The 24,314-nt window shown below is 39.7% G+C and overlaps 1 protein-coding gene across 1 annotated transcript in view; it reads left to right on the top strand.

The window, feature by feature from the left end:
- Window positions 1-11,679: 11,679 nt before the first annotated feature.
- Window positions 11,680-24,314, top strand: part of EGF (epidermal growth factor) — a gene marked incomplete at its 5' end in the record, with an annotated part of 58,561 nt that continues 45,926 nt past the window's right edge. Inside the window, 3 exons of the mRNA XM_084285888.1 lie at window positions 11,680-11,806; window positions 20,499-20,630; window positions 23,845-24,044. Of these exons, the coding sequence (XP_084142014.1) occupies window positions 11,680-11,806; window positions 20,499-20,630; window positions 23,845-24,044 (459 nt within the window). The remainder of the gene's footprint in view (window positions 11,807-20,498; window positions 20,631-23,844; window positions 24,045-24,314) is intronic.

Below are 24,314 nucleotides of genomic sequence, written 5' to 3'. Positions count from 1 at the left end.
TTTTTTTTTTTTTTTTTTTAATAAAAGACTGGAAAGGCCCAGAATCAGTACATAAACCTTTGGAAAGGAGCTCAGCACAAGCAGAACACACAAACAATAGTTTTGGTGGCTGGGATATGAAACAAGAATTTATGATATAGATACTTACGAGCAAGTCTGCCCTGGAAGAGAGCATTAAACTGGCAACCTGATCAAACAGATCCTAAGCAAAAGGGCTGTGCTGAAGGAGAATGCATGAGTAGCAAATTAAAAATTCCTATAGGAAACACAGAAGTGAAATCAAGTAGAAAATAAAAACACCCTGCTGAAGAGCACTCAGTTCTCTGTGTGGAAATACTTAATATGTCAGTCTTTTGGCTTATAACATTGCAGGCAAGAACTGCAAGGAGGACGAATACTGAGAATGAGCCAGTTCCAATAAAAGGATTCTCTGTGGAGCTGAAAGAAATTTGGTATAGGGGACAAAAGACAGTTGTCTTATACAAGACCTGTGCAGTACATTTAATATTAAATCAGCAGGTGAGGTGGCTGCTTTGTAGAAGCAGTCTTTCCTTGTGGAAGGGAGAGCCCTAAACTTGGGCTGAAGGAAAGAAAGAAGTTGGCTACTTGAATCTGATAAAGCTACATAGCCAAAGATCTGTGTGATTGACATCTTTGCCATCAAAGGAGCCTAGCAGAACTAAGACAAATGAGATGGACCACACATTAAGTTAGAACAGCTAGGACAGTATTCAACAGCAACTGCCAGCCAGCCAGACAGCTGGAGTGAAAGTGGACAGCGCTGCCTGAAAGATTTTCAGTCTTACTGAGACTGAAATTGCTTCAGCATTCTTACTGAAACAGAGTAGAGAAATAAACTATCAAGGTGATGTACTTCTAAAGGACCTCTTAGAGTCAAAGCGTATCCTTTTGTATATTCTCATCCTGCGCACTGATAGGAATTCTTGTCAGGGTGAATTCACCAAACTTTTACTTTAGGAACCCTGTTACAGTTTGGATAACTTGTGATTCATCAAAAGGGCAGGGGGACAGGCCTGGAGGAAGTTGAAGTCAAATATCGCCACCTAAAAATATATCTGAAGTGATGAAGTTTCTTCCTCTGATGAATATTTGGAGTAAATTCCACAAAAGGCCATGCTCTTTTTGAACTGTGTGATGCCGACCTTGCGTGGGCTGGGGATAAAACATAGGAAGGGGTTCTGAAAAGATGCTCTAAATAACTTATTGACCACATCCTGGGAACTGGCATTTGATGATATTTGTAAGCCCACAGCCATTTCAGCTGATGCCAATAGTTCATGGAGCAGTATTCCAGTTACAGTGAGACGAATCCCTTTGCACATTGTTTCAGGCAGCATTCAAACACCAAAAATAAATACACACAAATAAGGAGAGTGCCTGCCGAGATGTTGGGCCATGGGAGATTCAGAGGACGCTTCCACGTCTCGATAATTTCAACATTGTGACAAGTAGATCACAAGCCACTTGCTGCATTGATGGAATAGCAATAGTTAGACAAAATACTCCTTACTAATGGGTTTAAAACCCATCTCAGAAAATGATGATACCAGGAAAGTCCCCAAGTATCACTGACCATCTATTAAGGAGGCTGTAGATGACCAAGATTTTTCACGTGATAAGGGAGCCTGTGCAAATGCAACTGAATGTTATCTTTTTACCTTGCTGTAAAAATCTGATGTGTGAAAATAATCACTGATATTTACAGACAAATAAAATTATTCACATTTTTATGAGCTGGTCTAGGTACTTACCAGGAACCTGTGTTCTGCCTGGTGTTTGTACAAAAGCATGGAGCTCTTTGTTTGTCTGCAGTTCCACCATCCTCAGAGGTCAGCAGCTTCTGAGAAACACTTGGGGCACTGCCACAAAGCTGCTACTCACAGAGTTTGACATGTCCATTGCCTAAGTAATGAGGCTGCAGAAAGGTAAAGCAACTGCCATTTACAGCGTACCATACCGTTTCCTTCTCTGGCATTGGCTGACTGCATTTTCTAGTTTTGTGGAAATTCTGCTTCTCAGTAACAGAGCTGTTCCAGGGGATCTTAGAAAAGCAGTTGCTCAGGGTTCAGCATTCAAATCTGAAGAGTATTGCTTCAAACCCTTACCACTTTGCCTGAGCACTGGTAGCCAAGGACTTTGCTGCATCAGAAAGACTTGTTTTCATTTTCTAAGCTAGTAAAAGTTGGCCACTTTACTTCGAGGAATAGACCAGCATGTTATTTAGGAGAAGTCGCCACAAATTTGGAGGTAAGTTTTCATCCTAAATTAATCTATATTAACGTGTAAAGCTGAGACGTGGTAGTCTTCTATTTGTGCATTTGTCTGAATTTGACCATGCACTTAAACTGATGGGTCCTGGTGAAATCACTGTGAAGTGAAATATTAATGTTACCATTTATTCCTCTCGGGTGCAGCTGTAGCAAGTGCTCTTAACAGCCATGCATCCGTACAGGCTTTTAATCTTAAACATTTATGATGCTTTCCTCTTTTGAATCTTTCTCCGCTTAAGAGATCTTCATCTTTTGACAAAAGCATTAGTAATAGCGGAGTACCTGATCCATACAATGCTATGACTTGAAGAGTTTTTAATGACTGATCATTTCTCAAGGTGTAATTGCTTTGTCGTGTAACTGAACAGTGTCTGTCAGTGGTAGCAGAAGACAAGGAGCTTTGATATTGATTGCTGGTTAACATGTGTTGCTGGGACCTCTCTTGGGTACAAGCTTGAGAAAAGAAAAGTCCGTTTCATACGCTCGCACAGTGGCAATGTGTTTGGGACAGGTGTAAAATTACATAACCTGAAAATCATATCCAGAGACTTAATCAAAAGCTCCTTTTATTTTACCTTTAATCTTGCTAATATTTTGTGAAATATGTATTAATATTTATGTTATTTCTGAGTACCAGGGTTGCGGTACATTATACAGGTCTAAAAAATACTTCAGTGGCTGATGGAGACCATACAGTTAAGATATTCTCTTACCCAAGGCCCTGCTCTCTTTTGATTTCTGTGGGAGGAAAAAGGAAATGTGCTTATTTAGAGCTGTGTGGATGTTTTAGATGAGAAACTGCCCCTTCTGTAAAGTATGTTTAATCCAATGGGATTTTAATGCAGTCTATGGGGAGTTTGATATTGACTTCGGTTAGCTCAGGATCAGTTTCTCCTCAGTGTCTGGAAGCAAAGTGCTGTCACCCTGGGTATTTAATCCTGGAACGTGAAGATGAGCCTGTGATCCAAGAACATTTGAGGAGAGTCCCCGCCCTTGGTCCGCATATTTTGCAGCACTGAGCAGCTAGGAGCACTGAGAATTTATGCAGGAATCAGCCTCTCTGACTTCTATGCCAACATCCGTAAGGTAGGTCCTTCTATAGGTCCGTCTAGAGATATGTAGATGGTATTACAATTTTACTGCTTGGCACAGGTATTTTAGGTATTTAAGCTTCTTCATGTGATGCATTCTGCCTTGCCCATCAGCCCAGTTATAAATAAGGCAGCCAAACGCAAGGGCACAAATGGAGAGGTTTCTTTAGCGTTGGGAAACACATGCAAACTCTCAGAATAGAATTCCCGTGCCCCTCTCTCCTTACTAGAGTCTTGTTTCTGGCACCTACGGCTAATTTTCAATACTCTGCCCAAGGGGTACATCAAACCTTTTCATACAGGCGTTACTGAGAAGGACTGGGTGGGTACTTCATTTTGTAATTTTGTCCTAATGCCCAGTTGACCTTAACTGCAGTAGGATTTTAATATCATGGAGAGTGGCCCTAAAGCTCTTTAGTTTTTAATAAAGATGCTATAACAATTTGGGGTAGATCTTTAAAATGGTGATTTTGCATTAACTACTCTATTCATTACAATTGTGTTTTCAGTTTGGTAACTTGTGAAATGATTTCAGAGAGTGAAGCGTTTTTTGGTGTCGTGTATAAGGCAATGAGTCTCAGAAACACTCCCTTATTACTTTCTGCAAGCCATTGTATTGCTACTGATGTGGCATGCTAGCTCTAGTAAAATCACAGAGGGCTTCTCTGGGCTTATCTCTTAGCACTAACAGGAATTTTATTATAATAAAACAACTTTGCACTTTGAGAAATAGAAGTTTCTGCAATAGTGTGATGGTTTTCAGTAGAAATGAAATATAAGCAGTTACCTCTCTCCTGTGAGGAGGAGTATTTTTTCATACTTTTCTATATAGAAATAGACTTTCATTTGTGCTAAGAGTAACAAATACATGATATTTAGAAGTTTTCAGTACTTTGCAACAAAACTTGGGAAGATGGTTATTTCTTTATTTCTGATTCAAAAAACATACCAACCCAAATTATTTTTTTTTCTTCTGTTTGATGACCTAATTTGTTCTGTTTGTGATCTTAGCAGTAATAAACAATTACTTTACAATTTCAAATACTACCTTACATGCCAGGATCTCAGGGTATTTTATAACAACTATTAAATTACAAATATCCTTCCTTCAAGCAAAAGAGAAGCATAGATACTTTTTACTACAAAAGGGGATTAGTGAAGCACAGAAATCATACTCAGTATGCTGAGAGCACTCAGGAAAGCAGTGGCAGGGATGTTGATGGGATGAAGGAATCTTGCAATACCCTGCACACGTGGTTACAGCAGGCACACAGTTTGTCTGTACATGCACAGACATTTTAATTTGCAAAGTCTAACTGTGCATGATTGTACCATCGCTTTTTGTGGCTTGCTAGCTGACAGCCTAGCGTAAATCAAAGGCTACCCCAGCCAATACGTGCTGGCAGCTATGAAGGAGGTAGCTGTATCTTTCAGCAGCCTGTTTGCTCACTCTTCAGCTAGGCAGACATTGGTCGTTGCCATGCTGCTGAGTAGACGTTTTGTAAGAATGTATGTGATTGTTAGTGAACACTTTGCTTGCAGTCCTGTTTGCTGGTTCTGCAATCACTGGTACGCCAGGCTGTTGCAAAATTATTTTCCCCGGTCCTTAATGCTTAACCCAGTGTTCAGTGGTCTCAGTCCCTAAGACCAACCCTCTCCTAGGTTGTGCCATTTTTCTTCAAAAACGATTTTATTGGGAATAATGCTCTCTCTGACTCCTACAGGTACTTTCGGGGGATTTCTGAGGAGCAGCAGAGTTTTGCAGGACACAGGCAGCTAAGCAATCAATGCTGAAATATTTTTTCCCCCTTTTCTGAAATAACCCTTTACTCAAGTCTGAGCTGGAGCCTCTGTGTTCACAATCCTACCAGCAAGACAGGATCTGCTTCTGGGGAATGGACAACCACTATCTGAAACTTTAATATAATGTGGGCTATTGCTTGCGCTCAGTGCCCCTGCCTTTTTTTTTCCCCACTGCTCTTCTCTCTGTGTCTCTATCTAGGTGGAGAATTGACAGCTGTGGCCTCGAGCAGGGTGTGTTTGGTAGCTGCAGGATTTGGATGCCAAGTTCTGGGATATCATTCGCTCGGCGGCATTTGGGTCAGCGATAGGCTCTGGCGCTGTGCTCCCCGCAGCTGCGAGGCTCGCTCTGAGGTGGTGTCGGGTCAGGCTGCCTCCTCCACAGCACAGCCCCATGCAGATCACTTGCCTCTTTCTCTACCAACTTCTTCCTCATATGGTATAAGAAATCCACATGCGGGGCTCTTATGGCCACTGTGAGTAGGGTCTGACATAAATATATATATATGGTTTTTTTTTGCTTTAAATCTTCAGAGTGTCTTTTAAATTTTGCCACACTGTAAATGCCATTGTATCAAGAGCTAACATTCAGCAGGCTCTGGGCAAATTCCTTGGGAGATTCTGCTACTCAAATATTTATTAATTAGGACATATTTGCTTCTGGAGATCTCCTGAGATGTTCCATGAACAGCAGGGAAATGAACGTTCCCAGCAGTTAGCAGTGTGTTTGATTACACCTGCTCCTGGACACCCACCAATTCAATGACTATCCCCTCTGGCACCAACTGAATGGCCAAACACAGGAAAATGTTAAATTTTTATAAAGGGAACATCATTTGCAGTGTGCTCAGGAAGTTACCTCGTTCAGGCCAACCATGCTTGAGGCAAAGAGCTTCTAAGTCTGGCAGCAACAGGGAGCATCCTGCAGTCTGCTCACAGGAGCTCAGTGCCAGGCACTGAGTGCATCTCTGGTAATTCCAGTCTCTTGAGTTCATCTCAGGTGCTTTTGCTGTGGAAGGCTGGGTATAGCACTGCCTGTTTCTGCTTCTGTTTATTATCCGTCTTGTTGGATCCTGCCTTTGTGTCAGCGGTGTGCAGATGCAAGCTTATACAGCTGTATGTTTATTCAGGCACACCAAACAGAAGTGAAGGTGAAGTTGAGTTAATCTAACAAAGAAAGTGGATTAGATTGGTAAATTGCAGTGATTTTATTCCATATAGCCAGCGGGGCAGCTATAAAACAAATGCATGAACTGTTCCCTGGTGTATTTGCTAAAAAACAGCAAGATCACAAGAGGAATGAACCAGCTGAAAAAGTCTGTAATGTGGATATGAAAGTTGACTGGAATAGTCTTTTTAATTACTCATCTTGACAGCCAAGAACTCATGGGATAAAAAGAGGAGGCAAAAGTAGCAATATTTCTGATAGATAGGCTTCAGAATAAGAACCTACAGGCTGATATTTATAATCCTGGTCTCTTACTGCTATCACTGGAAACCTTAAGTGCTCAGCAGCTCTGAAAATCAGCGCCAGATTTCAGTGAGTGCCTTTGTTTTGAGAGTTCTACTAGAGTGCCTGCTCTAATGCATGCATGAAAAATCATTTTGCTGTGGGCGAACTCTCTCTGGGATGGAAAGTAGCTGTGAAGCAGAAAACATGGGGAGGATACATTTTTTTTGGCCCTGATAGTGAAGTAATGCCATACCTGTTACTAAGATCTAAGATCTTTTAAGTGTTCTTACAAAAAGCTGCATAGACCTTATTCATGTTAACTAATGACTTGCTTTATCTTCAGTTTTATCTCCACTTCAGAGAGCCAAATGACTCTTTCAACATGCTATTTTAACCACTCCTTTGTGTCTGCTAACATAGAGGCCTAATGTAGTCATCTAACATTGATAAATGTCATAAGTCAGTAATGTGCTATGTGGCTTCCCCAGAATGTTTCGCTGTTGTTCTTTCTGTCTGGATGCGAGAGAGAGCATATTTAACTTTCTTTCTGGATCCTTCTGTGGATGCCAGTGTGGTCTATCTGGTGAAATGAATATTCACAGCACAGCAACTGGTGAAAGGTGCCTGTCAAAACGTTAAATGTAAAAGGGCTTTAAAAAGATAGTATTGGTTATAGTAAACAGTAAAGTTTCAGCGAGCCTTTTTTTTTTTTTGTCTTTTCCTTAAGATCAGATTGTAGCTGGAAAATGTGTAACCCTAGCAGAAAAGATGTGGAATTCTAACTGCCAAAAAATCCAGTGGGTATTTGTTGTAATTTCTGCTGTGAAATAAATTGAGACAACTGGAAAGAGATTACCTACAATAGCACTTGGTTTTCGTAATGCTTTCATGGTTAAAACCCTGCTCTTCTATTAATTTTGCTAATAAATTAAATTAAAACGTTCTGCCAGCCAAATATCATCTCCAAATTGTTGAAGAGAACAATGAGTGACATGCCTGAGGCCAAAAAAAGAATGGCCGTCATACCTCGGGAGGAGATTTCAGGCATTCCTGGCTTTTAGAGATCACTAGAATATGCTGCTCTCTCCCACTGGGCCTCCCTCCCGCCCTGCTTGACAGGCACTTTAACGTTTCTTAATGTTCCTTTTGTCAGAATTATGCACCATGTAGGCTCAACCTGCTGAAATGGTGTTAGCAGTACTGGATGGGGCACTACCATGTCAGAGGAAGAAGGGTGGTCAGGGCAGACAATCCCCAAACTGATACCGAGGTCAGTCTTAGGTAAGTGCAAGGCACGGCTGATAAAAATGTGGGACGTTATTTTTATTTGTTTCTGGGCCTGTATGTCTTTCTCCTTCCTGAAGGCTGTCAGAAATCCCCAATGTCATTAAAAGCAGCCGGTGTCCATCAGCTCCTGCTGTGGAGGAGATACCCCTGCCGAAGGAGTCTGTGTCTGTGGGTGCTGTGACCAGAGCTGGCGGATTCCCTGGGGCCATTGGGACAGATCTGGGGTCTGGTTTTGTGGGGATCCGAGTGTCCCTCTCTGCTCTGCCCTCTTGGTGTAAGGAATAGCCCCTACACGTTTCCTATGCGATTTCAGTGAACTCTCACATAGAATCGTTAACCTGTATTGGCGGTAATTGGTATTGTGATGGCTATAAAATATAATTTTAACCAGATCAGAATATGCCTGAGGCCAGGATCAAACTTCTAGAGGCTGACAGGAAAAGAAGCTCAAGTGCTGACAAGCTAGCATAACGTCTAGTAAGCAAGAATAAAAGCCAATATATGATTCAAACAATGTGCTAATTAAGACAATATAGATACTGAAAGCCCTGGAAAACTGAGGGAGGGCTCCGTTTCCTTCACAGCTTTGGAACAGCCAGAACATACCGTCCTTGAACTCGGGAACAGCAGCTTTTTGCCAAGGTAGGGGACAAGACCCTCTCCAGTAGGATCACTAGCTGGTCTTTACCAGCTTTGTTAAAGCAAACCCACCAAAGCTGGATGAAACAGTGGAAAGTCCAAAAGAAAGGAAGAAAAGAGCATTTGCTTATTGTTAGTTCATCAGTCACCAAGTCAGCAGGCCAAATTAAAGTCACTTCTTTGCATTTGATGTACTGGGACAGATGATTATAAGATCATTTGGGCTTGTTGTGTGTTGAGTCTCTCACAAGAGACACTACCCTGTTATTTCAGTCTAATTTATTGTATGAATTCTAAGCTGAAATAAACTTCTGTACTTAATGCCTGTAGGTGGGCACAATAGCTTGCTTTATTATTACGTGTTTGAAACGACTTCTTCATTGATGAATGACTTCAGGTGTGAAGGAATCATTGCGTGTGGCCTGCTAAACCACTTGGTGAGAAATGGTATGTTTGAAAGGTTTAGCTGTAGTACAGCTGGATGGATTTCATACCTTGGAGAGAAGTTTCTGGATCGATCTAAGGGGAGGTGGTCAGTTCTATCTACTTTCAAGTAAATTATGCACATCTTCAGGCCTGGATCATATCACACAGTGGGTCTGGGGGTTAGGTTTGGTTGGAGGCACATTCATCTCATTAAGGTTAAAAAACCAGCTTCCCCTCTTAAGAGTTTTTTTCTGCCTGTTTTTAAACCATTCCTTTATTTCTAGGATGGTGAAGTCTATGACTTTACAAACCAATCTTCATCTGACTATACAGAAGGGATCTCTTCCAGAAAAGCTCACCATGGTATTGATGTGTCAGACAGTTCTCTCTTCGCTGTTATTTAGAGAAAAAAAAAGAGCAGTTCTGGGACATGCTTTTGACCGTGTTTTGAGTAAAGGCAAAAAGAGGAACTGGATGGCGGGGGGAGAGAAGACTCTAGGAGATGTTTGGAAAAGACAAGACATGTAAATGAGAAACTAAGAATGTGAGAGCTTCTGGAGTAACACAGAAATTGCTTCTGGGTTTTAATACGAAAGGGAGATCTTTGTCTCTTTCAGTGCATTTGCCTGGAAGAGGTCAGAGCTGTGCCGGGACTAGCAAACACTCTGCTGGTGGTTACTCACAAAGAAGTGAGACATTCCTTCTGAGCTGTCCAGGTTGCGTGCTCCCAGCTTGAACACTGAAGAAAATCATGTTGGGAGGAGCCAATTTAGCAAACTAGACTCAAGTGGCATGTCCATGGTTCCTGGGCAGGATCCTGTAATCCTAGATGGGATGGCACTGCTGCACTTTCCCGTTGGTTGCCCTTTTGTATTCCAGAGAACTATTTGGAGAAGCAAATATTGTTTGGCATGAGTCTGGCCCTGCATAATTTACATTACTATTATTGGATTTTATAGCACGCAGAATAGAGACTCAGTTCTGAGCACAGTATATGAAAACGTGGCTTCCATTTGTCAGTCCGGGTTTAATTAGTTGCATTAGCTGCAGCAGTGAAGATCGAGCAAACAGAAAGTGGCTACACACAGACCCAAGCCATCAAGAAACAGTTTCTTTTAGTGGAGAGCGGCCCAGTTTATAATCAGGTTTCGTGCTTCTTATTTTCTGTCAGTGCAAGTCTGGACTCTTATCGATTCAGACCAGTATGGGGGGGGAAATTCTCAGGGAGGGAGTTTGCACAGCTGCAGGTTACTCTCTGTACTGTCTGATGCTGCTGTTCCCAGCTGTGATATTAGCATTTATCCTAGTGCAATACTGTGGAAATAATTAATAATAATAATAATAATAATAGAAACAAGAGAACCAAAATGCATCACAGTAGTTAGTGCAACAAAGCCCAGTGGAGTCAACTACATAAACACCTGCTTAAATCTCAGCACATTCAAAATTGGGCTAATTACTTGCATTAGTGCCTGCTTTGGGGGACTGATGCTCCTGGAATTTCTCTAGTATATACACATTAGCAAAACAGGTGTAAAAAAGCATTACACCACAGCAGTAGCCTCCTACAACATTGATGTCCCCATACAGATGACTGGGCTGTGGGTGGAAGTTGCAGGCTCATAACAAGTCACCTTGGTCTCTGGCAGCAGGTATTTTCCTGGAACTGCAGAAAGGCCAATTTCAGACCTGAGAGAGGTGGCTGCAACTTCTTTGATATCAGAATCACAGACATGTACCCTAGATCTGAATTTGACCTTAAGACAATTTGTATTTCCCATTACTGGAGAAACTGGAAGGATTATTTTGTTTTCCTTTTTGCATAGAATGTTTTAAAGACAACACTTGTTTCTGGTGGTAAAACACAAGATGATATTAAAATCAGTGCAATCACATGATATTAAAATCAGTCATGATTGAACAGGCAAAGTATAAATTAGGCTGCAGTCCATGAGAAATAAAACTTAGCTGTCACGCTGTAGGTACTTCTCAAGCATGAGGGGCTGCCTTTCTAAATAGACTGTATTTATTATGGGTGGCTGGGTATCAGCATTCTGGCTCGATTCCCTGTAGTAAGGAACTGACCACATTACTATTTGCAAACACAGGGTTCACTCAAGTGGTACTAAAAAGAGAAGAGGTGGGGCAAGCAGAGCTTTAAAAAGCAAAGAGGAGTCCGTCCGAGCTGGTACGTAAAAAGCAACTGCATTTTGGAGGACGGTACCTGGAGATCTCACTCCCTGTACTTCACTGAGAGCAGCGGTGAAGTTTTCTAAATTCTTTGCTTTTAAGATTTAAACAGCAGCTTTGCTTGTTGGGAGGAAAATCACAGTGATCCTTGCGAGTGTTGCTTTTAAGCTGTGTTAAATTTGTGGCAAGAGTGTCAGGCATTTCATACTTGGCTTCCAAAAAAAGAAAAAAAAAAAGAAACAAGAGAGAGAGAGAGAGAAAACGACGTGTGTGGGGAAGAAATCTCCCAGGAATTTCTTCAAGGTTGTAGTCAGACACAGTAAGGACTAAAGTGACAAGAAAAGCAAGGCAAAGATAAAACTTGGTATTGTGATAAGATGTCTGAGTGTAAAGCGGGAGATTGCAGAAACCTTTTGGGATTACACATGTTCATTTTGTCCTGGATATGACTGCATACAAGCTAGTTCTTCTCTAGTGACAGTTAAAAAAAACCCTCAAGATTATGTTTCTCTTCCTTGTTGCTTTTTTGCCAGTGGTTTTTAAAATTGGTTTTGTCAGCCTCTCAGCTCTGCAGCACTGGAACTGTCCTAATGGATACAGATTAAAGACTGAAAACTCTGCCTGTATAGGTAAGTAGCTGACCATTCACAGATAAGAAAACAGCATTTGTATTCTCTTAATTGAATTTCATAATTGTTTTATTTTTTTTGTGTCTTATTTAACCAGACTGCTTGTGTGTTGTACTGGCAGAATTGATAAAGCAACTTTTCAGTATCCCTTGCTTCTCACAATGAACAGAACTCATTTTGTTTAGTTTGTTATTCAAAAATCAGTCGCTTGTGTGTCGGTTTTACTATCAGAAGGCAGGATAAAGATTTATATGATCATTAAGAGATCTGAACTGAATGCTAGTCACTAAAATTCCTTTCCATAACTTTAGTGTGTCTTTATTTTTGACACATCCACACATGTATTTGTGCCTTTATATGTGTATAATTTGTGCATGGGTGTATTTTATATTTCTATATTTATAAAGAAAGAGTACTTTTAAATATTTTTATATGTATATTGGGATATGCTTCAATGTGGGCTTGATAATTTTAAAAACTACTTGTTCTGTGCTCATACAGGTAGGTGTAGATGTGTGCTAATGTATAATGAGGTCTCATACAATACGTGAAACACTGATGTGTTTGATACAGTAGTGCTAAAATCTGAGTGAAATGATGTTATTATTGGTATAATGATCCTCCAGTGACTCAGAACATGTGAAATGCAGATCTTATTCTTTACCAAGTGTAAGACAAAGCATGACAGAACCTTTCTGTTCACCCTGCTACCTTGAAGGCCAATTTTTTTGTATTTATTTATTTATTTAGAAAGCCAGGGCCAGTGAAGTTGTGAGCTTTTGGGGCAGGAGATGAGGAAATTCCCTGGAAGCCTAGCAAACAGACCTAATACTTGGAGTCAATGCTTTTGCCTTAGTTGCTTGGGCTTCAGAGGCCCTGACTCAGTTCTTGACATGATTCCAGTGATTTAATAACAGGTGCCTCCTCTGTGCACTCTGCCAAGAAACACCAGCTTGTAAGCAGAAAATAGAAGTATGCGTGTTAAATGCCCTCGTATTGAGAGAGGAGGAGCTAGGCATTTTTTGTGTACAAATGACAAACCTGACCAAAGGTTTGTCAGAGAGCCAAACACACCTAGGGTACTTCAATGCTGATGCTTGAATTCAAATGAGGAACACCCTCCTGAAACAAATCTCTGTACTGCTGCCTGTTACTAATGCTTGTGTTAACATTATGGAGTAGTCTCAGAGTGCATGGACTGGGTTCCCTTTAGACCAACATAAACCAGAAGGTGTACCTTAGGAGAGCATCTATTCCCATGGCTGTTGATAGCCATTTGGTCCACAGGACCGGGCTAGACCTGGTTCTCCATAACCCTACACTGAAACATATGCAGTCTGTATGCCAGATCCTCAACAATTGTTGCACTTTACAGAGCCTTTCTATAGGTCCATGGTATTTGCTGATATGAACCTGGTTTCCATGAACTAATTAGGATGTACATTAGTTATGACTTCTACATTATTGGGTTGCCCAGTTGACACCTCATGTATAATAGGACAGTCCTCCTGAAATGAAGTATATTGGTTGGCTTTTTTTGTGGGTCAAAATGAACTCTAAATATTCAATTTCAAAGAGCTACAGGATTATTATTATTTATTAATTTCAGTTGATTTAACTTGCAAATTAATGTGCAAGTTAATGTCTTCCATTAATGGAGACAAATTTTGTTGAAAATTAGATATTTCATTTGCTCTACTAGTCTTGGGGGGTATTCTAGGTAAAGCACCAAAACTGAAGGGACAGTAACTCAGCAAACTGTGTAAGAAATAGTAATAGAAGTAGTCTTTTGAGTAAGAGCTGACATTGCTATGAGCTATTTTGTGTAACATATAATAAATGAAAAATGAGGTGTGCTAAGGTATCTTTTTATTAGAGATTTGCAATGGATTAAGAAAAGGTTTGAAGTGAAATATCAAACTTAAGGGATACTTTGATGGCATGGATTTCCCCTCTTTCTTCTGTGTGCTTGATGTTCAAGTTCCCTTCTGACCAGAAGACCGGACGTATGATATTCTAGTTCATTAATTACGTGAGATGGAGGGTGTGCAGTGGAAGCAAGTGGTAGGAAGCTGGGGGCAGGCTTTGAAGGTAATAGTGGGGATAAAAGTGGTGAGTGGGAGACATGACTCATACTACTGAACTGTGAACAATGACAGCAAGCTGAACTGTGGCTTGGCGACCGTTCTCGGTGAGCTGTAATGAGTATACCAATTGTAAAGTGCTCTGTGTCGTCCGTGACCGTGGTGGCATCCTGCCAGCCCTAAGGGCTACCCTCAACTGAGAAGGTGCCTGCTCCCTGTAAGAGAGCTGTTACAAGCAACACTTGCTGTGAAGTGTTTTTCTACCTTTTCTAGATTTGTTTTTCCATACTACCACTACAGAAGAAGGCCAAGGCTTTGCTCTTCTTACGTTGTTAAATATCTTGCTTCTTAATTAGTTCCTTTTATTTCTAGGGGTATTCAAAGATCAAAGGCCTTCTCATCCTGTGGAAGGATAGTGAAATCCAACCCTAAATGTTTCACATAATTTTATATAGTTATTTTAAGAGAGATTATTTGAATCCTGACTTGGTATGCCAAGAGAGGAAAGGCCTTGAGGGGGGGAGAGGGGCACGTAGCCCAGAACAGCACAGTTTATAAGAGACAAAGTATGGGAGAACAGATCATGAGGTCAAAATAAGGCTAGTCTGGTGCATGAGCATATCCATTTATCAAAAATTTATGATACTATTGGAAGCATTTCTGCAATTCTTGACATTGTCATCTTGATTTAATCATTTATTTTAAGCTGATATAAAGACTGGGGACTCAGTTACCATTCAATGACTCATCTTCCCTAGACTCTAGTGAAAACAGGACCTTCTACCTCTAAAAGAAAAATAGTCTTGGCCACACAGTTTTTCTTCCTACAAGGTAAAGATGCATCCACAGTTGATACTGGGACAGCTTCTGTTTCTAAACTGTTTGACCATCTAAGCATAAATGGTACACCAGGGGATGGGTCTTATGCCTGTTGGAAGTAGTTGATTGTCCCTTCCTGATGTACTGCTTTAACAACACTATATTTTGTACTGGTATAAATACCAGTATATATATAAATATACTTCATTCATGGTATATAGATGCTTTCCTTACTTGAAACAAAAAAAAAAAAAAAAAAAAATCCCCAGATGGCAATGTTTATCTGAAGACACCCATAGAGCAGCCCCTCGCATTACTGATTTTAGATTAGACACTAGTGCCTGTTAGTCCTGGGCTACCCAAGGTAAATATATTATTTTCTGAATACTGAAAGGCAATATATAAAAACACTGCATCTTGGCTTCAAGGCTGACTTTAAGTATCCCTTTTGTAAGCTTTCATGGTGAAGAAAGATAGTTATTTAAAATTCAGAAAACAAAATTGTAAAAAACAAACAAACACAACCCACATTAGTAAAGTTGTACCTAACCATAGATCCTTAAATTTTGCAGGTCTCTGCTAACTTCTGACATAATCTGATCAGCCCTTGTCACTTCTTCAGGGCTAGCATGCTACACGTTCCTACAAAGCTAAAGGCTGCAATTGAAGGTGACAACTGCAGCTAAGATCTACTCTTCTAGTCAGATGCTTCTTTCTGTGTCTCAAGCTTTCCTCTCTTTCTTGCTGTTCACCACTCTCCTGTCATAGGACACTGGTTTTATGGAATATTAAATTATTCATATTTGTATTACGTCTTTAATTTCACCTTAGTTAGCCAAGTTCTGGTTTTAGTTTGCTTCATACAGCCTTCTGAAGACACACTGCTAAGACCTCTTATGTTGTATTCTGAAGAATACGAAATGTCAAAACCTTGCTGATTCACAGCTACCCTTTCCCTCCTAGTATTGCATAAAGAGCAATAAGAGCCAGTGAAATGAGGAGCTGTGTTGTCTACTCCTGTCATGAAATAGCTTTAGGGATAATCCTTTTGAAACCCCACTGTAACCCTGTTTTTCAGAAGAGCTGCAGTCGAGGCACGTCTGCTTGCTTGTTTTCAGTAGTTGTCTTCCAGCTAGCTCACTTCGTATTCCATTGCCTTGGGGAAAAGAGAGTTGAAAATATTGTTACCAAATAACAGAAGGGAATTCTTCAACATGGGTCTGAGCCCAAAGGCCAATTCATGAGAAGATTCCCACTGAATTCTCTGGAAATTGGATCCAGCTGAATGTGGACAAATACTATCCTTAGCTGTAAAAAATTGCATCAAAATAGAAAGGGGGTAAATATGTCACAAGAAATGACAGAAATGGCATCATACTACACATGAAGTTTAATTGTGAAGTGGGCTGAGGAGTAGACTCCAGGGCCAGTGACTAATACTACAAGACTCATCAATGTTCTTCTCATTGGAAATGAAAAAAATGTCTTTTTCAGTGGAAAATAGCAGATATTAATCTTATGTTCTGTTTTGAGCAAAACCCATCTACTTTCTAGTATCTAATATGAAACCTGCTGGAGCTGGATGACAATATTTGCTGATGCCTTTCAAAAAGGGACAGATAACAGCATCATGAAATTCATCTTTGAAAGGCAAGCCAATAATACTATGTTGAAAGGTGAACTACATGATCTGGGAAGTAGAGGTCCACTAGAACTACATTTTTTTTTTCAAATTTTTGCCTTGGATATGATTGAGTAATTACTGATTTATGCATGCAATTTATTTATAAGGTAAAACAACAGCAACAACAACAACAAAAAAGTGTATTTTTTTTTCCCATTCTAGTGGCCAAACTCTTGAGATCTGAGTTCAGAAAGGTAGAAAACTAATGATATCATAGTACTTTGGGATCTTTTTTCCATTTTCCTTCAAAATGTTCACAAATGGTTTCTGAATTTGAATTCAATTCTAAATTTGATTCTGCTTTATGCAGACTGGAAGAGTTAAGGAGCTGATAAACACCTTATTGCATGCATATTATATTTCTTACCACAGTATAGAAGCACTCCACAGTCTCTACCCTAGCAAAAACCAAGAGTGATTAGGTTGTACTTTAAATCTCATTCAAGAACTTGGGAGCAGAGATACTGAGCTGTGCTATTTCTATCTCATTGTGACCAGTTGGTAGCCAGAGCATCTTTTTCCATTTCTGTCTCTCTTCTTTTGTGTGAGCTGTCTGTCATTAACAGAATAGATGGAAGGGGTGGGCCGCTTTCTTTGTAACCCAGCTGAACTTTCGTGTTCAACCTTGTTGAAAAGATTATGGTGGTGGCTGGGTATAGCAGATTGAGTTCATTCCCAGTACAACTCCACAGGAACCACGTTTGAGTGAGGTTGTTCGAGTGTGTGTATCTGCATGTGTATATTTTATGTATATAATCTATGTGTTCAGGGCCAAATGAAAGGCGGCCTCTGGCTCCCAGTGGTTTCTCTGTGTCCCTGCCAGGCATACTAATGCTTCACCTTCTGCAATCAGAGCATTTCTCAGGACTCTCAACAAAGTGGCATATTTGTATGCAAAGTCATTGAGGGCTGCCAACATCATGATGACATGATTCATCGTTTTTGCTGATTCTCAAGGCATTTTCTGCATAAAGAAGCCTTTGAGAACTGAGCAGAACCTCATTCTTCCTTTCAGAACTGGCTGTCAGGGCACTGCAGACAGCTTTTGTGTTCCCTAAGCCGATTTCTTTCACAGGGTAAAGTTCCCACTGGGGGAAGTGGTTGCCAGGAGACATAAAACAGCCACAGCAGGATGCAACTGTGTGCCTCGCTTTGGCACAAAGAGTTGCATGCAGGTGAAGGCATTGCTACTATTGCTACTTTCACCTGATGGATGGTTTTATGGTCAAGTTCTCCTAAGGCTTTTTTTTTTTTTTTTTTTTTGGCCTTCACAAAATGTTAGTTTCGTAGACTCATATAGCTTAATGCTGGAAAAGCCCTCCCTGTAAATCACAGGCCATTGCCCAGTTACCTTGGTACATAGCTCAGTAACTTGTGGTTGGTTAAAACATGTCTCCCCATTCTGGCTTTGCCTGGAGACCATCCACTGATGGTTTTCACAACTTCACAGTTTTTCTTGGTAGCTAGTTCCCTTAGTGAATCACATTTTGTGTTAAATGTGAATTGGATTTCTAAATTGATTTCCCAGGCTTCAGTGCTCAGCCATCAGTCCTTGTTAAGTCTTTCCTGCAGAAGATTAAAGTGAACAAGCCCTCTCCCAAAGTTGTTTTTGATAAACTAAACAGATATTTGTGTCTCACTGAAAAGTTATTTTTCTTACCCTCAAATCATGCTTTTTATTCTTATTGTATCCACTTTCTAATTTTTCAAGATTCTTTAACAAACTGTATCTGAGAAATAGAAGGAGCATTCCAATATAGTCTGACCACTGCCATATACAGAAGTAAAATTATTTCCCCACTGTCATTCATTTCTCCTGTGTGTATATGTATCTTGATTTGACTTTTCTTGTCCTGTAACTTGCTAAGCAGTCAGATGTTTGTCTAGAATGAATGCAAATCCTCTTTAGAGTAAGCAGCCTTCCAGATACAATCTGCAGGTCAGGCCTATCTTTTTATTCTTATTTAATGTACTCTTTATTGTGACTGAATAATAGTTCTTTCATTGGTGCTTCACATTGCTTTTTCAAATGACTTCTGTCTTTAATAATCTTACATCTACACCATTGCCTTTAGCACCCATAATTGTGATTTCCTCAAAGGAGTAACATCAGCTTTATTTAACAGGCCGCTATTGTCATAAAAGTTGTATTGACTGACGTGAATTATATTATAGCCTTCATCAGCTGAGTCTTGCCCTTGTTCATCCAGCTTGGTCACCAGTTATTCCTTTCAAAAACCAGTGCTTCAGGGCGAGATGCAAGCCGTGTTCATGCCCATAGACTCCTTCACATCTCTGTTAACACTGACAGCAGCTGTGACAATGAGCTGAGGTCACCAAAGCACTCCTGTATAAGCTATCAAAGAGCTCTTTGGTTTTAATGACATCCAGGCAATGTCAGCTAGGAGTGGCTGATTTTAAACTGGCAACCTAGAACTCCGGGTTTCTGTAGCCCATTGGCAAACTTCTAAACCATTCAAACCTTTCTGGAGGGCATTTGGAGTTACTCCTTTAATCCATGGAGAATGGCATGTGCAGCCCTAGTATGTGTGGGAAAATATGCTCCTGAAAGCTGATTGTGTGAAGAAGATTGTGGTTTAGAATTAAAGTGCTTTACGGAATTAAGTTGTTGGAAGTGCTTCTGCTTTACCTGCGTATTCTGATCAACAAAAATCAGTTGGACGTGGTGTGATTACATCTTGTATGTTGCCACATTGTTTTGTTACGTGCTATTATTTACATATTGTTAAATTACTGTTGTTATCTGCTATATGGAACATACATTGTAGAAAAACTCTGAAAATGCCACAGAAACATTCCCTAAACTGTACAGATACATTAAATGGTTGTAAAACATCCACAATCTTTAACAACTTTGATATAAGTCTTCACCAGGAATGAAGACAAAAAATATTCTAAGCTATACTTAGAATAAGTCAATACATATATGTAGTTCTCATAACGATCTGGTGTCATCTAGTGACTTAATCAAATGTGTTTCTTGAAAAGAATTCATTTTGGTTCCTTTTTTCCTGTATGTACAAATGCAGATTTATGCTAATGACAAAACCCATAAGTAAAGCCACTGACATCAAATAGATCCTGGGCAGGGGAGAAGCTGCTCCTCAGAGCATCCTTCACAGTGGTTGTCCAAGAAATACACAAGGGTATGGTACTCCAGATGCCAAGAACCTCAGGAAGCTACTATCAGATCCATTCGATTTCAGTTGGATGTGTTAAGTTTCTTTAAGCCTTCCAGGCCAGCCATCTGTGGTGCTGAGTACTGCCAAAGGAGTCAACTTCTTTCTCCCTTAGTGTAAAATGTGCTCCTCAACGGTGACATTTTTTGGAAAATGAAGTCCTTCTTTATCATATTTATTGTCTCAAACTCTAATAAAACACCATAAATACATCAAATATCTTCTAAGTTCCAAAGGCTTTAGCTTAATCTATCAGTTAAAAGTCAAATTTCTAATTTTTTATTTTATTTTATTTTATTTTTTTTTGCTATTTGTTTGCTGCCTCGGGCTTACTGCTCTCAGAATGTAGCGGTATTCTTTTATTTATTTATTTACTGTTTTGAATGTGTTTTTGAAACTTAAACAAAAGAACTCAGAAATGAGCTCAAGGTGGAGCTCAGTGTTGTGGCAGTCTGTTTGCAGCTTTGCTGTTTTGCAAAATTTGGTAATTATTTGCAAAAATGTTATTGTGGAAAGAGGGACAACAATAGAAGGAAGCAGCTGCAGGCAGCATTTGCATAGGAAAGGATAATGCAAATAACAAAAATTGTGTACGAGATAAGTCTGTTTCCCATGTTTGGGCAATCAGAGACCATTTGTATAGAGTGTCCAGACACTAGGGAGAACGGTAATTTCTAAAAAAAAATTATATATAATAACTGTGCATGTGACAACAAGCAATGCAAATAATCCTGAGACCAATGCATAAAGTAATACAGATATTCTCCTTTCCTCTTTTAATGATGAGAACTTACATTTTCTAACCAGATGGTTATCAGCTTTCTATGCCAATGGTATTCCTTCTGTTCACTTTGTACTGTTTTTGCTCATCAAGTTGTCCTTATTTGTTCAAAACCACTTTTCAGATATTGATGAATGCCTTGAAGGTGGTTTGGGAACCTGTGGCCAAACCTGTATCAATGTGCCAGGGTCCTATATCTGCTCCTGTTTGCCTGGCTACACCTTGGATATTGACAAATGGTCTTGCTATGCGAATGGTAAGGTCATTTTCTTTTTGGCATTTAAAATAGAGCTTTAGAGTCTTAGATTTATTTAGCAGTTGGCATTATATTTTGAAGTGAGCCATGCCTGTCTGGTCCCAACTCACAATGGTGGGAAGAATGAACAAACAAAACAAAACCAAATGAAGACTTATTCAGTAAAGCTATTCTCTCTCTGTGCTCAAAACTGAAATCTCTCTCTGTTTTCCTGTCCTTACTACTTCCAGGAACACAGGGCAATACATAAGGTTTTGCTACTGTTGCCTCTTTTGGGTTGTTGGTGTTGATGTCTGTCTAGTGTATTTAGGTTAGGGACAGTGCTGTGAAATGTTAGGCAGGAAGCTCTTATTTTTGGTTTGGTCCATAGGAAATAATCACAATAAACATGGGTGCTCCTCTGAGGCCTTTCCTATTGTCCCAAAAGTTTAAATTGATTTTTGAACACATAAGCTGCATCCAAATTTTATAAGCTTCTAGCCTTTCTGAGGGGAAAACATCCATAGTTATGGTCTCTGAATAACCTTAATTCTGTCCTCCACTGATGCTACTCATAGAAAAAAGATCTAGTTAGATTTTATTAATTGTTTTAACCTTATATTACATCTAGAATATGAGGTGGGTAACCTTATATTACATCTAGAATATGAGGTGGGAGTGCTTTGAAGTTCACCTCTCCATTTTGGTTTCCTGAATGTCTGGTTTTGGTTCCTGTCTGGATATGCTAAAACTTTTTTCTGGTCCAGGAGTTCAGGTTTTCTTTTTCTGACTAGTGTTTACCTGGAACTCTCCCTAATGTGGAGATGGGATATGGCAGGACAGATTTTTGACCCAAGGAGATGAACTTGAGTCCCTCTGGGTGTAGCCTCTGGAACCATGTACAACAATCAGAAGTATTCAGTGCAGCTCCCAAATTTTCACCAACACAGTTACCTCAGTCAGCTCCTCAAATCACTCAGTGCTAGCAAAGTATGACTTTTTTTTTTTTTTTTTTTCAGTCCTGCCTAAACTATAGGTTTAGTCCTTTAAATAGTTTTTTTTTTTTTTTTTTTTTTTTTTAAGTTATTACTAATCTTTATAGCACCAGAAGTGATGGATCGGGAGCTACCGTGATGGATAAGGAACACTGTCCTTATGCTATGTATAAATCCTTCTGTTGGAGGTATACAAAGTGCTATGTCCTCGTGTTTTAAAGACTGGAAGATCTTTTATGCAGGTGTTGTTTATCTGATCATTAAACCCCTGATAAAATTAAGTCCCAGATCTGGCTGGCCCCTCTGCAGTCAGATTTGTTCAGTCCTCATTCACAGGCTCCTGGTGGGAAATTCAGAGAGCAGAAAGGGAAAAAAACAAAGTATAAAATTGTTCTTGGTCAACTAATTGGTAAAAATGCTGGCAGTACAGCTGTCAAATTCCTGAGATAAATCAACCTTGCTACACTTCACCATTCATTTACGTAAAACAAGTCTTCGTAGTTTAAATATTCTCACATGGGGTTGCTCAGAACAAATAGCAGCAGAAAAAGGGAGACACTAACATCCCAGAAGCAGCTGTTATAACTGAGTAATACCTTGAAAACTCCAAATGAACACCAGTGTATTAGTATAGGAATCAGAAAGCTGATCACTGTCCTTGTGAATAGCAGTAAATCACATCCTGGGTGCTTGTCAGAACTTGCTGTTCTCCAGAGAAATCAAACTTGGTCCCTTTCCTCTGCTGTGAAGGGGGTTGCATCAAAGAACCTTGCAACCATGGTGAAGGCACGGCACCTGCCTAAAATTTGTAGAAATGGTGTCAGCTGAGTTTAATGTTTCATGTTAATAATGAAGGTACTTAATTAAAAGGTTGCAAAACTGATTAATAAAATGAGTTTAGTTATCAAAAGTATATGTGCAAGGAAATTGATTTCAGGGTCATCAAGGATGCAGGCCATCCCTGATAAGTAGAGAGTTACTTCTGCATTCCTGGAAAATCAATTCAACAAGTTATTAGATTAGTTTTAAAGCTGTCATTCTGTTGGATCTATATTAATAATTGTATTTCAAAGTTGCCTGACTAGAGCATTTTTTGTGTGCCTTGATCTGTTGTTTCAGGCAACCAGGTTATAACTCCCCACAATTACCAACATAATGGGACTTTTTTCTTTGAATGTGGTTTTAGTGGTAAATTAAAGACTGAGCTGTGTGTTCTGAGATATAATATTAGAAAAGACTAAAATGTGGCTGGCTACCCAAAAACTCCTTTCCTCTGCTACACACCATATAGTTATCCACGATATTCAAATTACCTAAACAAAAAACATTCTGTTTTGGAAATGCAGTTAAGTTTCCCTGGATGACCTTAACCCTGCCCTGTGGTGATACCCTAAAAAATAACAAATAATATGATAAAATTGGTTTAGTGTAATCTGCAGCCCCACCAACCAATATAACCCACTAACTCCTTCCATAGTTACCACCTGGTTTTAAGGCCATGTTAAGGCTGTTTGGCCCATCCTAGTTGCTCATCCCTCCAACCTTAATTTGATTTATAGTGTTTGGGTCATAAATAGATTGAGTTTTTCATTTTAAAATATTTCATGTTAACTTACTGATATGTCTATACCTTTCAGTTAGTGTGAATACAATTTTTGTTTGTAATGAGTTGTTGCTGTTGAGCTGTAGGAGTTTCAAGTAAGGATCTTTTGCTTTCCTCCATCCCTCTATGTCACAAGAAACCTCCACAGTTTGTAGCTTCTTCCTTTGCCCTACCTTGGGATCTTCAGTTTCCCTGTTTGGACAGTTAATGTGAGACTCCAGCCCATCTCTCTGTGAAAAGTTCCTGCTACGGAGCAATAGTTGGAATTGGTCTTCATCTTGGAGATACATCCATGGCATAATTTTTCCACCATCTGCTGGCATGCATGTGATGGTTCTTCTGGCCTCTGACTAGGCTATAGGGTTTGGAATTAGTGGTAATAACTTTTTTCTGCAGTCTCAGTTACATTACTCATATTTTTGACCTAAAAAATTCTCAGCAATAAATGTGAAGGGACCACTATGTTTACATCATATTGACACTCGGTGATGTGTTTGGAAAGTCATCATTAAATATGGGAGAAATGGTTAGATCCTGAACTTTGCCTAGTATAATACTGATGAGAATTTAATGTAATGTAGCAGAAGCACAACTTCTATCTATTATTTATTTATTTATTTATTTTTCTCCACACCAGACCCTGTACCATTCCTACTTTTCAGCCATGGGAGTGCCATCTTTAGAATTGACACTGAAGGGACCAATCACGAAAGATTGGTGGCTGATGCTGGTCCATCAACGCTTATGGATTTTCATTATACAGAAGAGAAAGTGTATTGGGTAGACTCAGAAAGACGACTTCTGCAAAGAATTCACCTCACTGGCGCAAAGCGAGAGGTAAAGTTATCAGTTCTCTGAAATTTTCCGAGCTACTGGGCATAAAACCCTGTAAAGAAACTGCCTGCTCTGTAGGTACAGTTTTGGAGTTCCTGTTCATTGGTTGTCACTTCAGACTAATTAAACAGGTTTTGGTGTTGTAATAGTTCTAGTCCTGAGTCTATGCTGTTTTACTCACATTCACAATACACGTAGTGTTTTCCGTGGATCAAATGAAGGGGAAGATATTGAGACAAACCCAAGCTTTGAAGACAATAAAACTTCTATTAG

This window comes from Netta rufina (assembly GCF_964035555.1).
Source record: "Netta rufina genome assembly, chromosome: 4".
Classification (NCBI taxonomy): domain Eukaryota; kingdom Metazoa; phylum Chordata; class Aves; order Anseriformes; family Anatidae; genus Netta; species Netta rufina.
This window is presented reverse-complemented; position numbering and strand designations above follow the sequence as displayed.